This window comes from Mastomys coucha, unplaced genomic scaffold, assembly GCF_008632895.1.
Source record: "Mastomys coucha isolate ucsf_1 unplaced genomic scaffold, UCSF_Mcou_1 pScaffold16, whole genome shotgun sequence".
Taxonomy (NCBI): Eukaryota; Metazoa; Chordata; class Mammalia; order Rodentia; family Muridae; genus Mastomys; species Mastomys coucha.
In genome coordinates this window covers 14,087,205-14,103,851 of record NW_022196898.1, presented here as the reverse complement: position 1 = coordinate 14,103,851, position 16,647 = coordinate 14,087,205, and the positions used below count along the sequence as shown (strand labels likewise).

The 16,647-nt window shown below is 36.3% G+C and overlaps 1 protein-coding gene across 3 annotated transcripts in view; it reads right to left on the bottom strand.

Moving 5' to 3' along the window:
* Positions 1–529: 529 nt before the first annotated feature.
* Positions 530–16,647, bottom strand: part of Gmps (guanine monophosphate synthase) — a 49,342-nt gene continuing 33,224 nt past the window's right edge. For all 3 annotated transcript variants that reach the window (XM_031374006.1, XM_031374007.1, XM_031374008.1), the window contains 7 exons: positions 15,520–15,625; positions 13,919–14,034; positions 11,198–11,323; positions 5,220–5,335; positions 2,797–2,927; positions 1,575–1,747; positions 530–650 (listed from right to left, as the gene is read on the bottom strand). In XM_031374006.1, the coding sequence (XP_031229866.1) occupies positions 549–650; positions 1,575–1,747; positions 2,797–2,927; positions 5,220–5,335; positions 11,198–11,323; positions 13,919–14,034; positions 15,520–15,625 (870 nt within the window). In that variant the 3' untranslated portion in view covers positions 530–548. The remainder of the gene's footprint in view (positions 651–1,574; positions 1,748–2,796; positions 2,928–5,219; positions 5,336–11,197; positions 11,324–13,918; positions 14,035–15,519; positions 15,626–16,647) is intronic.

The window sequence follows — 16,647 nt, the reverse complement described above, 5'->3', positions numbered from 1 at the left end:
CATCAAACTCTAACTCCTTCCATAATAAATCCATGGAATGCTACATCTTTGAAGCATCTTACATTTTATTTTCCTTGTGTCATGCCAAAAGAAATGTCAAAACAGTTTTCTTATACCTTTCTATGGCATGAATAGGTTTTCCTCACTCACTAAAGAAAAAATAAATTTAAAAAAAAATTCAGATTCTCTAAAAGGCACACACAGTAAGCCACACTGATAATTCAAGGATGTTTTGTTTCTAACAGTTCCTACAGAGAAGATAGAAGCTGGTCATCCATCGTCATATACAGATGTCAAGAATCCATACATAAGTGAGGCAAAAGCAAGATCAGTCTGTCTGCATTTGGGCAATGGTGCCTTGATTATTTACACAGACACACTAACTATTCCTTCCCTTTTAATCAGCTCCACACTAAGCCAGGGATCACTGCTATGAGAACTCGGATATGAAGTAGCTGCTTCAGGAACATTTTTCACAGTACGGCATGTTATTAACAAGTGGTTTCTAATGAGCCTCAATTGCACACAGTTCTTCAACAAAACATTTATTACTCCCATTCAGTGGTTCCCGGGGGCTTTGATGTTAGGTCATACATAATTCTAGAAATTCCAGGAATCTTCTTTATCTCAGTGACCATCTTTAGCACCACCTGTTTACCAAAACAAAGATTACAAGAAAGAAATGAGAAACATGCTTGGACCTTAAATCTAGAACATGATCTGCTTCAGCTTTTACTCTACACATGTGAGAGGTGGTTCTGATTAAACTTGGTTTATTTTCTCCATGGGTACAGTGACTCAGAGTCAATACTCCTCAAAGTGTCTGACAATGCTATAGCATCCAAGCATATCACTTTGTTAATACAACACTTCATAAATTATCTATGGCTTAAACATACAACTCCAACACTGCCAAAATATCATAGGAAGCACACTAATAATGACCTTTGTCAAAGGCAGCTTGAGCACCTGACTGCCTTCAAGATCTGACAAAGCTGGACAAAAGAAACACACGCTAAACATAACCCACCTAACCACCCAGCAGCCCTTGTCAGAGCCTCACATTAGGGCTGTAGGGTTCACTCCCCAGCAGGGTGGCACATGCCTAGAATCCCAGCCCTTGGCAGAAGGCAGGATGATCAGAAGTTCAAGATCATCCTTAGCTAGAGGTTCATACACACTGTAAGGTACAAAAGACTTAATTTTTAAAAAGATTGTAATTGTAAATATCATCAAATCTCATTCTTCTTTCTTAAAAAAAATCCCAACTCTCCTCCACTCCTAGGATTGAGTCCTTTATATGAGAAAGCTATTTATAGTAACTAAAAATCAGCAAAGTTAGGTTATGCTCTACATAAATAATCAGAATGAGTAGGTATGTCAAAGTTGTATTATATTTAAAGTCCCTTCCAGCAACACTTTATTAAATGAGTGAAAACAGAAAGAAAAATGAACCTATCATATAAAGAACCAATCCTAGAAATATAAATTGTCACAGCCCCTATCTGTCATTGTACCAGGTAATATGAGAGACACTGACACACAGGTATATTAAAAAAAGAGATATAAATTACCTCTACAGGAATCTCATTGCCAGGTGTTGCAGGTACACCAGTCATGAAGTCACTAGTAATAAAGGTTCGAATAACCACAGACCTCTGGCATGAAGGCTGCTTCTGAAGGGGATCTCGATCAAAATGTAATGGGGTCAAAATCACTGGCATCTGGCTGATTTTCCCAGTATACCCTAGAGAAAGAACCATGTAGTGTTTAGTATCATCCCACAATGGAAAAATACTCTTTAACCTAACTCAAGGAAATCCTAGCAGTCTCTAGTTATCTCTCCCTCTTCTTCTTCCTTGCACACATAAAACACTGGTCACACTGAATTCAAATACTTCTACAGTATTGAAAGTAGATGCAGTAGAATCATATGCAGATGTAATAGTTCATCTCTACTCTCACCAGGTGAGAGGCTGAGACAGGAAGGTCTCAAAAGTGAGAGCTATCCAGACTATATAATGAGAGCCCATCACAAAAGAAAACAAACATAAGCAAGAGAATAGAGACATAAAAAAAAGTCAATTTCTGTTATTCAGTGTAGTCCCACACTGACTTAGTGACCAACAGCCCACTTTTCCCAGGGGAAATGGAAACAGGGAACAGGTTCCTATAAACCTATGGTCAAATGTGCTCTGTGCAAAATCAAGCCTAGAGTGTATTTCTGTTTAAAGACATCTAATTTAACATTTGTGTTAGATCCATCAAAATTAATACAATTAATGGAACTACAACTCCTGCCTTGACTTGTGTAACACCTGAATCTTCACATAAGGTATACCACAGCTTTCTTGTGTGCTGTGTAGTATAGCTAGCTCTTCAGCATTACATTTCGGGGTGATCTTTCAATAGTAAAATCATCAACAACAAAACAAAACCTGAAAATGTTAAAAATACAACAGCAAATAGACCATGCCAAGAACACTTGCATACAAAGCTCAAGCAAGATGAGTGCTGCTGTGAAGAAAAGCATGGCTGTGCACAGTTTTACCACTCTTAAGTGTCTATGAATAGCTGAAAAATTAAATTAATTATATTTTTAAAAACCAAAAAAAAAAAACAAAAAACAAAAACAAAACAAAACGAAACAAAAAAAGCAGTATTATGGAAACTCCCATAATAAACAGCAAAAGCTACATCCTACTGTTTGAAATTATTAAGTCAGACTTCTTAAAAAAAAAAAAAAATTCTGTTACACATGCAGTGTGCTGTGATAAACAGAATGAGAGCACTTACCAGACTCACGGAGAATGTTATGGGCCTCAAAATCAGCTTGGCGTAAAGTACTGAGCACCCCTGTTGTCAAAAAAGTTGGAGTAACATCTGTAGGTGGTTCTTTAACTGGTGGGCCAAAGATGTAGACAACTCTAGATGGAAACAGGTCAGAAGAAACATGCTACTGTGAGAAACTGTATGACAGACTTTTGATCATCTCCGGACAGTTGACTGTGGCAGGTTTCTATGAATTTGGAATTCTGGCTTTCCCAACTCTCTTTTTAACACAACTCTTGCAGGTTAACCCTAATAGATGCATTTCATGTTTTTCTACAAACTAAAGACAAAAGAAATCTCAAGTAATTCTTATTGGTTAAGCAAACAATATTCATGAAAAAAAAAAGCTGGAAAGAGACAACAATGAAATAACATCTGATTAACAATTCTGACACTAAACAACTTGATGTTTTTGTTAAGAATGTTAAACATCCTTTATTTGATAATATATGACACTAAACATAATATTTAGTAATTCTTTGATAATATAAACCACACTAAACTACCTTTCTGTAAGCAAAAGGAAAAACTTTGAATTCAGGGAATCCTAATTAAACTGGCATGAACAATATAGATGCTACCTCATCTTAACTACTGCCTGTGACAAGTTACTGATCACAAACAGACACACAGGAGAGTTCGGCTTGGTTCTCAGACAATTAAGATTTCCCCAGTGGCTACTAAGCATATTGTTATAGCCAATAACATAACCTAAGTATCAATTCAATCTTTCAGGTCGAATCTTCCATATTTGTGATATGGTGAGCATTAATAGTTAAGTCCAGCTTTATCTTACAATAAGAAGCAATGATAGTATTTATGGAAGTAGGATAACTACTTTGAGAGATAATATATTCACTTTACTGAAAGAAAATTTTACTGTAATCTAGCCTGTTCAAAAGAAATTTTCTGTAAGCTTTTCATGATCTGATTTGAAGTCTGATATACGAATTACATTATATACAAATTACATTATGGTAAAGACTAAAAGACATGTGACTATTTTTGTTTTGTAATAAACAATAGCCATTATTCATTAATGTCCTTTTTATTTATTTTTATGTATGAGTTCAATGTGACTATCTTTAGACACACCAGAAGAGGGTATCAGATCCCATTACAGATGGTTGTAAGCCACCATGTTGTTGCTGGGAATTTCTGCCCTTAACCTCTGAGCCATCTCTCTAGCCCCATTAGGGGCCTTTTTAAAAGGTAAGTTATTAAATCTGCATTTTCTCCTTCATTAATTCCAACAGAGACCATTCCTGGTCCAAGGATGCATGCACTGCTGAGAATCTCAAAATTCTCTATTAATGTTTCCTTCCCCTACCCTGTGTTCTTGTTGGCATTGGAATCCAATGGCCTGACATATACTCCTAACCAAACAGACTATGGAGGTTCGATCTAGTCCTCATTCTTCAACACTGCCCAACTTTAATTTGCTTTCCAATTACCACCACCACCACCACCACCACCATCACCACCATTACTGATCCAAAGCCATACACTAGCTCTCTAGGCCAAAGAAATACCAATTTACTGTTTTCTTAGTTATGGCTTCTGTTGCTATAATAAAACGCCAGGGCTAATGGCAACTAGAGGAGGGAAGGGTTTATTTCTTACACTTCCAAGCAACAGTTCATCATCAAAGGAAGGCAAATAGGAACTCAAACAGACAAAGCCTGGAGTCAGTAAGTGATACAGAGGCCATTAAGGAATGCAGTTTACTGGCTTGCTCATCATGGATTGCTCAGTCTGCTTTTTTACAGCACCAGGACTTCCAGACCAGGGGTGGCACTGCCTTCAATGGGCTGAGCATCCTTACATTAACCACTAATTAAGAAAATGCACTATAGGCTTCTCAGTTGACAGTCCCTCCTCCCAAATGATTCTAGCTGATGTCAAGTTGATATGAAACTAGCCTTCACAGCTGTCTTAGGTTTTTTGGATGCATATGTGTCATATCACATGTGTGGAGGTGAGAAAACAACTTGTCAAAATTCCTTCTCTCCTCTTGCCATGAGGATCTCAGGGATCTACCTCAGGTCTTCCGTCTTAGTAGCAAGAACCTTTTCCAGCTGAGCCATCTAGCTAGCCCCCAAAATTATTCTTTATCAATATTTTAAATGAGCAAAATAATTATACTGTGATGGAAGATCAAAATATAGAATAATATTAAGTATTCCCCTAACCAAAGCCAAAGCACAAGAAAAAGGCAAGTTAACCAAAGCACATTACAAAGAAAAGTGACTACACCATTCTCATCTCCTATCTTATGTATATGTATAATTAAGTCTTCTTATCTTTCATTAAGAAAAGACCATAAGTATATATTCTCCCACAACACTTCAGCCACACCCTCATCCCCTCTACCACCTGTGGAATACCTGTTAATGTTATGACACATTCGAGGTATAAGTCTGGCAAGGAAAATAAGAGATTCCCAGTCAGGTTCATCTTTACTGGAGATTCCACACACATAACTGTAAGAACGACAGTCACCCTGTAAAAATAAATATAATCAACTTTTAACCCTTAAGTCAAAAGATAGATTAGAAAATATTTTTAAAGTTGCATTATTAGTAGTAATTTGATTTTTGCTTTTTAAAATATATCTGAAAAATATATTCTACATATTTGTCTAATAATGCAAATTAGGTCCTAAATTAAAACACCCCTCATTAAATCCCACCTGAATCAATTCAAAAATAAAGAAACCATCATGGCCCTTTCAACAATTTATATGAAACATGCAGGAGTACATTTGGAAGTCATTCCAAATGGCTGCCCAACTTTGGCAAACCAGCATAGTTAGTTTGACTGGCAAGCTCTAATACCCATTTTTTTGTTTGTTTTTTGTTGTTGTTGTTGTTTTCGAGACAGGGTTTCTCCGTATAGTTCTGGCTGTCCTGGAACTCACTCTGTAGACCAGGTTGGCCTCGAACTCAGAAATCCACCTGCCTCTGCCTCCCAAGTGCTGGGATTAAAGGTGTGCGCCACCACCACCCGGCCCTCTAATACCCATATTTATCGACCGAGTAAAGAAGTCTTTTGTTTAAAAATAAACTTAAAATATTGACACAGCAATAAATGGATGGAAACAACTTATGTATTCATCAACAGAACTAAAAATTGCTATATATTCATAATGAAGTGCTATTCAGCCTCTTGAAAAATGAAATCCTTTCCTTTGTAACAATAAGGGTAGAACTTAAGATCTTTACATTACATGAAGCAAGATGTACACCAAAGGAAAAGCAGCACAAGATCACTCGGGTAGAACTTAAAAAGTTTATCTTACATAAGTTGCAAGTACAGTAGTAGCTGCTAGAGGCTGGAGAAAGCTAGGGTTGAGGAAGGTGAAGAAGGATGGGGAAGGGTTGACCAAAGATAAAAACTTACAAAGTTAAAGTGAACAGTTTAAATGCATGGAAATAGTAAATGTTTAAGAGCAGACTTAAGCCTATACAATTTATATGTACATCAAAGCATCCTAGTGGCTGGGTAGCAAAGGCAGCAGGAAGGCAGTTCTCATCCACAGCAGACCAGCACTTAAGAGATAACCCAAAGGACAAAGAACACCCCAAGGCATACAATCAGGAGTCTAAGAGGGGTGAGAGGTCATCTTTCTGCAATCATTTACATTGGTGGGAGAAGGGTGAGATGGTGTTATCCAGAACCCATCAGATGCCCTCGAGCTAGAGTTATGGAGTATTTTGAACAGCCTGACTGAGGATCTGCTCAGGTCCTCTGAAGAACAGCAAATGTTCTTAGTCACTGAGCTACATTCCCAAACCCTAAAATAATATTTTTATTTTTATTTTTCTGTTAAGTAAAGGTACTTTACTTTTTCCTTTAAAAATATTTTAGTAGATTGGGGGGGTTTCTCAAGGTATGATTATTTATTCCTCTTAAAGATTTGTTTCTGACTAGACTAAGACTTAGAAGTAGATGCTTTCAATGACAATAGCCTGTATCTCTTATGATTATAAGATTATTACATGATTATTACAGGCTATTATAATTATAATTTTCTTTGGCTTCCTTCATTCTCTTGACCAAAAGTTTAACATATCCTGCAGCATCATCCTTGTTTCTTCAGGGCAATAAGTCAACATTTGTGTTACAGAACATGTGGAATAACAAAAAGCTGGATCTTGGGTGCTTTGGTCATTGGCTTACCTTCTTTGTTTGAGGGCTTTCTAACAACATATTGGCAGACATCATCTTTTAGAGGCAATGAAAACTTTCCAATTTTGCTATCTCTTTTAGTTACCAATCAATGAGGCACAGTAATATCTGTCAGTCCTGGTATCCTCCTCTCCTTTTTTTACAATAGCCAAGTTTAGAACATTTAGATTTGCTATCTACAATGCATCCACAAATAGACTTGCACTTCTCTACTCTCCAGTCTGTAACAAGTATCAGGAACTGCTTCTGTGGCCATAAGCATCTCATAAAACACACAAAGCCTGTGTTCACCATCCACATCAAAGAGTTTCTAACAGCTGGTGGCAGGGAAGGAGATAGTCGGCTTCAGCCTGACACAGCCAACCACTAGGAAGCGCCATGAAAATAGAGCAATTCTTCTATTTTGCTTGTTATTCATAGCAGATATTCTGATTTTCTTACACTGGGGTTTGGAGCTGGTTTTTTCTTTGCTTTACTCTTGTATTTTTGTGTTTTTGTTTTTCACTCCCCCTTCTAGTTATATAAAATTGGTTGTGTATTTTTTCTTCATTATAAGAAAACCAACTTTTGGTTTTTCTTTGCTAGTTTTTAAAACTTTCTCTAGTTCTTTTCTCCTTTGTAACATTCTTCTCTATTTCTTATTGTTTTCTTTTACTTACCCTTTATTTTTATGATTTTTCCTCATCCTTGCCTCTTCCTTTTATCTCATTCACTATTTTTCCTTTACCTTAACTGGTTTTTTAATTTCATAGCATACTCTACAATAGTTTTGTCAGTTTTCTCTGTTTTATCATCATTGGTGATATATTAACAAGTTTATTCAAATTTAAGCATCTTTTTATGTTCTGTACCATTTGACGTTGATGCTCACTTTCTTCTGTAAATGGTACTAAGGATAGAACTCTGAATAGGCTGCTCAGTCATGTGTGTTGTCACTTGCCTATACTCCCAGCATTTGCAAAGCAGAGGTGGGAGTTGGTAAATTCAAGTACAGCCTCCATTACATAAAGACTGAGGCCAGCCTGGACTATATAAGTCCCTGCATGCATATGCATACACATACACATACACACACACACACACACAGGAAAAAGTGTCTAAAAAATTCAGACTCCTCTCTTGCTAAACACAAAAGTACCAAATAAGGTAGAATATCAGAGGTAGTCTTCAAAAATAAACTAATATAAATGACCCATGACCTCAAAAACGATACAAATAAGCTGACAGAATTTCATCTAGGATCTACAGGGGAAAAAAAGTATTCAACATAGAGAAAAAAGCCAAAAACGGATGAAAAAAAACAGCAATAAAGAAGAAATATTTAAGAAGAAAACTGTGTGAAAACAAATTAGAAATGAGAAGGACACACTCAGACACAGGACAAGTTTCCAACAGACTCCAACAAGCAGAATATGACAGAGGGTAGAGAAGCCCTGGAAGCACAACATTCAAACATCAAGAAAGAGAAAGTGGAGAAAAGCATGACACTGTTCAGGAACTCTTAGACAAACTAGAACTAGGAAGAGAAGAAATAAACTTCAATTAAATAAAGTTTACAAGTGGGATGATGGTCTTAATGAGAAGGACCTCACAGAATCACAGAATTGAATGTTTTGTTCCTAACTGAAGGAGCCGTTTTGGGAGGATTCACTGGCCTTGTTAGTGTCACCAGGAGGGTGCTTGTTTTCATTTAAAAAAATAATAACAAATGCTAAGGATGACTCAGTGGTTAAGAGCACTGGCTGCTGCTGCAGAGGTCCTGAGTTCAGTTCTCACACGCACATGTAGCTAACACCACATGCAATTTTAGTTCTGGGGAATCTAACTCCCTCTCCTTGCTTTCAAGAATACTGCATTCACACAGTGCAGACAAACATGCAGTCAAAACATCCCATACACTAAATAAAATGTTTTTTGAAAAGAAATCGGTCATTAAACAAATACATCAAACATTGACTTTTTTGTTTGTTTATTTTATGTTTTTTTGAGACAGGGTTTCTCTGTGTAGCCCTGGCTATACTGGAACTCACTCAGTAGACCATGCTGGCCTCGAACTCAGAAATCTGCCTGCCTCTGCCTACCAGTGCTGGGATTAAAGGCGTGCGCCACCACTTCCTAGCATATGAATATTGTTCTTACAAAAACTTATTTGAAAACAAAACATAATGGGAAACTATTTCAACTCCATATCGCACATGAGCTGCAAACAGACAAGTTTCTTTAGTAAACTATTAATTTTGTAGATGCTCACTATTGTGTTGCCGTGTCAAAATGTTGGATATGGCTCTGTGCTAAGATTTTCATTGAAGATTATCTAGGTCCAATATTGTCTCCTCTTTTTTGTTTTTGTTTGTTTGTTTTGTTTTCTGAGACAAGGTTTCTCTGAATAGCCGTGGCTGTCCTGGAACTCAACTCTGTAGACCAGGCTTGCCTTGAACTCAGAGATCTACCTGCCTCTGCTTTCTAAGAGCTGAGATTAAAGATGTGTGCCACCACTGCTCAGCATTATCTCCTCTTAAGAGCTTAATTTTTAACTGAGTAGTGGTGGCATACACCTTTAATCCCAGCATTTAGAAGGCTGAGGCTGGCATCTCTGAGTTCAAGACCAGTCTTGTCTACAGAGTCAGTTTCAGAACAGCCAGGGCTACAGAGAGACCACAGAGTCTTGAAAAACCAAAACAAACTTCAATTTTTTTACCACTGTTGTTGCAACTGTATAGAGACTGAACCCCATGTGTCACATAAGAAATTAGAAATGTTTAAAGAAAGCAGACTTGCACTTTAACTTTTACATTTTCAAATATCTGCCTGTAAATATCAGAACAAAATTCAAAGTTCCCTGAAGGGTAATGAATAGAACTTAATGTGGTCATTTATCAACAGCATTCCAAAACCCAACTATCATTATCCTCACATAGTTTTATACCTAGAAAAGCAGAATAATCATAATTTAAAAAGCAGTATATCACAGCAGAAAGAGACAACACATAAAGAGGAGATAATGCTGAGCAGTGGTGGCACACACCTTTAATCCCAGCTCTTAGAAAGCAGAGGCAGGTAGATCTCTGAGTTCAAGGCAAGCCTGGTCTACAGAGTTGAGTTCCAGGACAGCCATGGCTATTCAGAGAAACCTTGTCTCAAAAAACAAAACAAACAAAAACAAAAAAGAGGAGACAATATTGGATCTAAATAATCTTCAATGAAAATCTTAGCACAGAGCCATATCCAACATTTTGACACGGCAACACAATAGTGAGCATCTACAAAGTTCACACTAAGTTACACACAATTAAAATAAAACAAAAGCACAGACAGGTGAGATGCTCAGCAGGTAAAGTAGCTGGCCATGTAAGCCTAAGCTTACAACCCTAGAATCCAGTCGTCAGATAAGCATATACGCAAGTGTGGTGGCACACATGTAATCTAAGCACACTTACAGAAGACAGGAGGAGAGGAAGGAGATCACTCAGTTCACAGTCCATCTACCCTGAAGCAAGAAATGTGGCAGAAACAGAGACCCTGCCTCAACACACAGGAGAGAACTGATGGCCAAAAGTTGCCCTCTGATCTACAACACCAACACACACACATACACACACACACACACACACACACACACACATTATTGTATAGCATACATGCTATGGTATGCACACACAAAACTAGAAAAATACTTTTTATAAACCATACTAAAATCTCAATGTTTTAATAAGCTTATGATTTTGTGTTAAAAATTCAATATTCATATGTGACTGAGGATATTGACTGAGTCCTCAGTCACATATGCTTGCAGACCAGAAGCTAAATATATCCATATTCTTCTGATGCCTTCTTGCAGCTAAAGAAAGGCTCCTCAAGCCACTATATACATTCTAAGTGTAAAGACAAATAAGGAGGGCCTGACAGTTTATCAGCAAACTGTGAAGTAAATGGTGCTCTGAAAGTTTTCCTCTGACTAGAGGTAAAGTAAACAACAACAAAAAAAGAAGTATAAAACCTTTGCCGAAGTATTCAGTTCTTAAAAGTTCATTCACTGCATAACCATCTATAAAATTATTTTACCTTTCTACACTTAAAATTTCACATTTAATTTTCCAAAGTAATTTCAAATTCAGACTTTGTAAAAGCAAGCAGCAGAAAGTCATATCGCAGGAAGTGAGATCACGTGACTCACCTGTACACCTACAGTCTTAATTGGCAGCAGGAAAGCATTCAATGAGTGCAGACTTGTAATCTGCATGAGCTTCTCCTGGTCCTCTTCTGTTGTGCAGGCTTTGACTCTTTGTAACAGTGTATGAGGCTGAGAAAACCAAACAGACATTTTGTTCATGTCATAAAAAATCATGATCTTATATACCTGTACCTACTAGTTTTTAACAATAGATCATGTAGAATATGCTATGAGCTACATACTACAGCAGAAATTAATTTTGGGGGTAAGAAATATAAATTAAATTTATATACCTTGAGATATTTACTTTTCTGTCACCTTCTGTGTATTTTTGTGTCACCTTCCCATTTTGTATTTTGCTCCTTTTGCTCTGTGTTGAACTGGTGATTCTCTCAACTCATTTACCTTTCCTTTATTGGTTTGAAGTTAAACCTTTGATTTCTACATGATACTTAAATATCAATAATTAAATTGAATCAACCTTTCTGTCCTTTTGGCAAAACAATCGTTTTTAATGCTTTATATTTTGTTAGTTCTCAAACAGTAATAAATATCGTTGTCCTTAACTATTTTATGCAGTATACAGTCATGTTAGTCTTCCTCATTTATAACTTTGTTACAGTCATTCCTTTTGTACATCTAAGACCCTTTATCTCACTGCTTTTCAAAAGGCAGTGCCTTACTCCAGACCACCAAAGTCAGAAATTCTAGAGAAGGGCAAGTATCAAAGGCTCCCTTACAGATGTATGTACGTAGTCCACATGGCCCAGAGTCCTAGCACTAAGGAAAATGAGGATCATAACTATCTCAAAAAACAACTACTATTTATATTTAGCCTTTCTTGTTCTATTTGCTACAAGAAAGGCTAAATACTAGGAGATGAGAAAGGATTGAATGTTGACAATGAACATGAACAATGAAAAAAATATAAAGTTAATTGTTTTCCTAATTGTCTTAGACTTCATTTTTAGTCATAGATGGCTAGATTAAAATATATTCAATAGTCAAAGTGAAAAATCCAATGTGAAACTTTACAAACTTAGAATGGTTATTGTAATTGCACAGTTCACTAAGGGGAGGAAGGAGCTTTTAAGTTTTTCTTAGTCAAGTTTATTTAAAAAAAAAAAGAAGAACAAAAAAACTCCCTCACTGTTTACTTCAAACCATTATGAAAAAAAAACTACTGCCTTAAATTCCTCAAGGGCTGTTGGTAATAACTTTATTTGAATATTTGCTTTTGTTATTAAGACAGCTTGATGTACACCAGTCATCTCTTTTGAGCACCTTAGATTTTTTGTTTTGTTTTGATTTGATCTTTTAATTCTTCTCTCATACAATACATCCTGACTGCAGTTTCCTTTGCATCCACTCCTCACAGCTATGACCCTCTCCTTCCCCAGGTCCACTTCCCTTCAGAAAAGAAGAGCAGGCCTCCAAGGGATATCAACTGAATAGAGCATTACAGGTTACAATAAGACTAGGCACAAGCCCTATATCACGGCTGGACAAGGCAACACACCAGGAGGAAAAAAGGGTCCCAAGAGCAGGTGAAACCCCATTCCCACTATTAGGAATCCCACAAAAACACCAAGTTAAATAACCACAACATATTTACAGAGCATCTTAATTTTGCTATTGCTATTACTGTAACAAGTCTTAATGTGTTTGTTCCTGTATGGATGCTGCTTTTGTTGGCAGTCTTGGTTTCATGAACAATTCCCTACCAGGGGTCAAGTTATTTCACTTAGCCAGTGTGATGTGTCATTTGTTCAATTAACGCCATTATATTTCATCAATTTGGAAAAACTTCTCTTGTCCACTGTGACCCTCTGGAGATACTTAAGAGTTGAACTTCTTAATTCTACCTGAACTTCTTCTATCCTTAATTTTTTCTGGTCATCTGTTTTATTTCTGGAAATTTTATAATATCTATGCTTCTATTCTCTATATGTTAATTGGTTACTAACATTTATAAAATTTAACTATCTCAGTTTTTAAGTATCATAAAAGCAATACTATTAATAACTCCTCCAACTTCACTTTCTCATACTCTGTTTGCAAACTCCAGTATCCAGGATGTTCTGCTAGTTACTTACATCTTTCTGGGCCTTATGGCTGTTTTGTTCTTTGTCAGCTCTTACTCTTTTGAAACTCTGGGAATTCTTTGGGAAGCAAGGTGAGAACCTGTTGCCTGACTTCTGAGAAGCAGTACAAATCCAGGTCCATCTCAAATGAAACTTACTCATTAACTTGCTATTTTCAAACACATATAAGTTAACAACTCATATCTGAGGGACTGGGACACTGGTACACATTTTCAATTTGTAGCTAAAGTACTGATAAGAAAACCTGTGATCTAATTACAGACCCATCATGGCCCAAGGTCTCACATTCAGATACTTCTGCTCAAGTGAACTAGTAGACTGCTGCCTTCAGGGGAGCACAAAGACTTCTTGAATTGACCCTTCTACTTCATTTATGACTTACTTTCTTACCGTGCCTATGAAAGAGCATCTTATGTAGCTTATCTGGAACCTTTACAGATGGGATATGCAGTCTCATTTGCTTATACAGACAAATCTACCTAGTAGTCTCTGTGTCAGGATTTCTACATAGTCATTGCAAGTAAAGAATTTCCGAATTTTCAAACATGAAATAAAATCATTTTAAAACATGAACACAACAGCAATCTATTTTGTATAATGTATTGACTATGCTTATTACCTTTTTAACACTTGCAGAAAAATCAGCTACTATTTTCAAAATATTGTTGGTTTCAGGAAAGTCTTTACAAATATAAGGTTCCTCAGCACATATTACTCTGATTGCCAGCCCAGGACCTAAATAACAACAATAATTTAACACAAAATCTATAATTACAATTTTAATAAAAAACGGACACTATCTCTAAAACAAAACCCTTATAAAATTAGGATCTAACTGCCATCACATGGTGTTTTGTTTTCTTCTTTTTATTTTAGAGTGTTAAGATTCAAACCCAGGTCATCATGCATGCTAGCAAATAGTCTACCACTGACTCCTCACATTCTAAATTTCAAAGCTGAAAATGTAGCTCTTTGGTAGAGCCAATGTTCAGTATGTACAAGGACATGGGGTTCAATCTAAAACGAAACCAAAGAAGTGCACCCAAGATATTTACTTTTAAGTATGTGTATTAATTTTCCATCCAAATTATTTTCACAAAAATGTTCCAGAAAATGTTTTAATTTATACTATATATGGTAATTTGCTGATAATCTCTTAATTGAGGGAATTCTCTATTATACACAAATGTAAAAAATATAATAAACCACCTTATCTCATGGGCTGTTTAAAATTAAAATAAAAAAGTGAAAATACTGTTTAATGCAAACATGTGAGCTAGCACTTTTATTTACCACATATGTAGTAGTCATAAAGTAACTAAGTAAGCAAGCAAGTAAATAAATAAACGGCAGCATACAGAGACCACTCAGTAGTTAAGAGTTCTAGGTTTCAGTTGCCAACACCATGTATCTCAGGGGCTCTGAAGTCCTTTTCTGGCACCTGGCAAGCCCCTGGTGATCATGCACACACACATGCAGGCAAAAAACATGCAAACAAAATAAACCTCACAGAAAATTACAAAATAAAGGGCATGCACAAGATCTGTTGCTTTATTATAATGTGAAAAAAATCCCTTGAGGTGTCAAGAAGCAAAGTGAAAATCATAATCCATTACTTGTTCTCAGTGTCATTAATAAACATCCAGGGTTTTTTTTTTTTCCCCCAGACAGGCTTTCTTTCCATAGCTCTGGTTATCCTAGAATCACTCTGTAGACCAGGCTGGGCTCGAATGCATGAACCCAGAGCATCCAAGGCAACCTGGAGGTGGGAGTGAGGGGACGCTCACTATTTTTTAAGAGAACCATTTTTTAAGAGAACGTATCTTTAAAAACAGAAGAGGAAAAACAAAGATTTGATTCTCTTTTTTCCACGGAATACATGATAAATATACACAGTATTCATGGTATAAACATCCTAGATCTACAACTAAGAATTTTGTACAAACGTAATTAAAGTATCTTTATGTTCCAACTCCTCATCTGGAACCAATGCTATATGCTAGACTCCCAGGAATCATATAGTATCTAAATACAAACAAAAAAGAGAATGAGTCACATAATGGTATAAATTCAGTAGGCACGTCAAAGAATGTGTTCCCTGTCACCCTCTGCCTCTGTCATGTCACATATTCCCTAAGAAGAGAAATGATTCAGAATGGTCTGATCTGAATCCACATGATAGACAGTCTACCAACAAACAAAACCCAGGTGTATTTTTACCTGGAAAAGGATGCCTGGAAACCAACTCTTCTGGTAGGTCAAGCTCTCTGCCTAGAATCCTGACTTCATCTTTATGAAAATCTTTCAGAGGTTCTATTACTTTTCCCTATGAGAAAAAAAGGGACCGATTAAAAGATTAGACTATCATTTTATATATTTTCACCTATGAGGCTTAGAAGGAATTAGATTACTATTTAGTAGCATTCATAATCTTTGTTAAAACATATTTTAAGTATAACCCTTACAAGTCTTATAAAGAAAAACAAATTTTGGTGTTAGAGAGATGTCTCACGGTTTAAGAGTCCTGGCTCTCTCCTAGAGGATGTAGCATCAATTCTCAGCATATATACAGTCATCTGTAAGGTCAGTTCTAAGGAATCCAATACCCTCTTTCTAATCCCCATGTGATACACAGACATACATTAAGACAAAACCATCAAACACATAAAGAAAATCTTATAAAAAAGAAAAATAATGAGACACATCAGCCCTGGTCTATTTCTCATAGGGCACAAGGAAAGTAATTGGAAAAAATAATGTTCATGCTAATGAGTCCAAATTGAGCTGGGTGTGGTGGTACACACCTTTAACCCTAACAGTGGGAATATAAAGGCAGCCAGATCTCTGTGAGTTCTAGGTCTACCCTGGTCTACATCTACAGAGAGTATCTGTCTTTAAAAAAACAAAAAACAAAAAAACAAAACAACATCAAAACTTCTCTAAACAGTAACAAAAAAAATAAAAGAATAGGTCACAAAATGGTAACAAATAAATAAAATGTATATATTTCATGTGCATAGGTACTTTGTCTGCTTGTATATATGTGTACCATTTGCATGCCCATCAGAACCCTGGAACTGGAGCTATAGAGGATTGTGAGCTGCCTTCCAAGTTGTGGGAATTCAACTCCAGTCCTGGGAAAGCAGCTAAGTGCTCTTAACTACAGAATCATTTTTCCAGCCAAAAGAAAAAAAATAATTCTAACGGATATCAAATTAACTTAGTATATGACTAAATGGTATGAACAGTCATTTCTCCAAGATAAACAAATGACCAATACGCATCTGAAAATATTCTAGACATTACTATAGGAAAATGAAAATCAAAACTACACCGAGCTTAGCATAG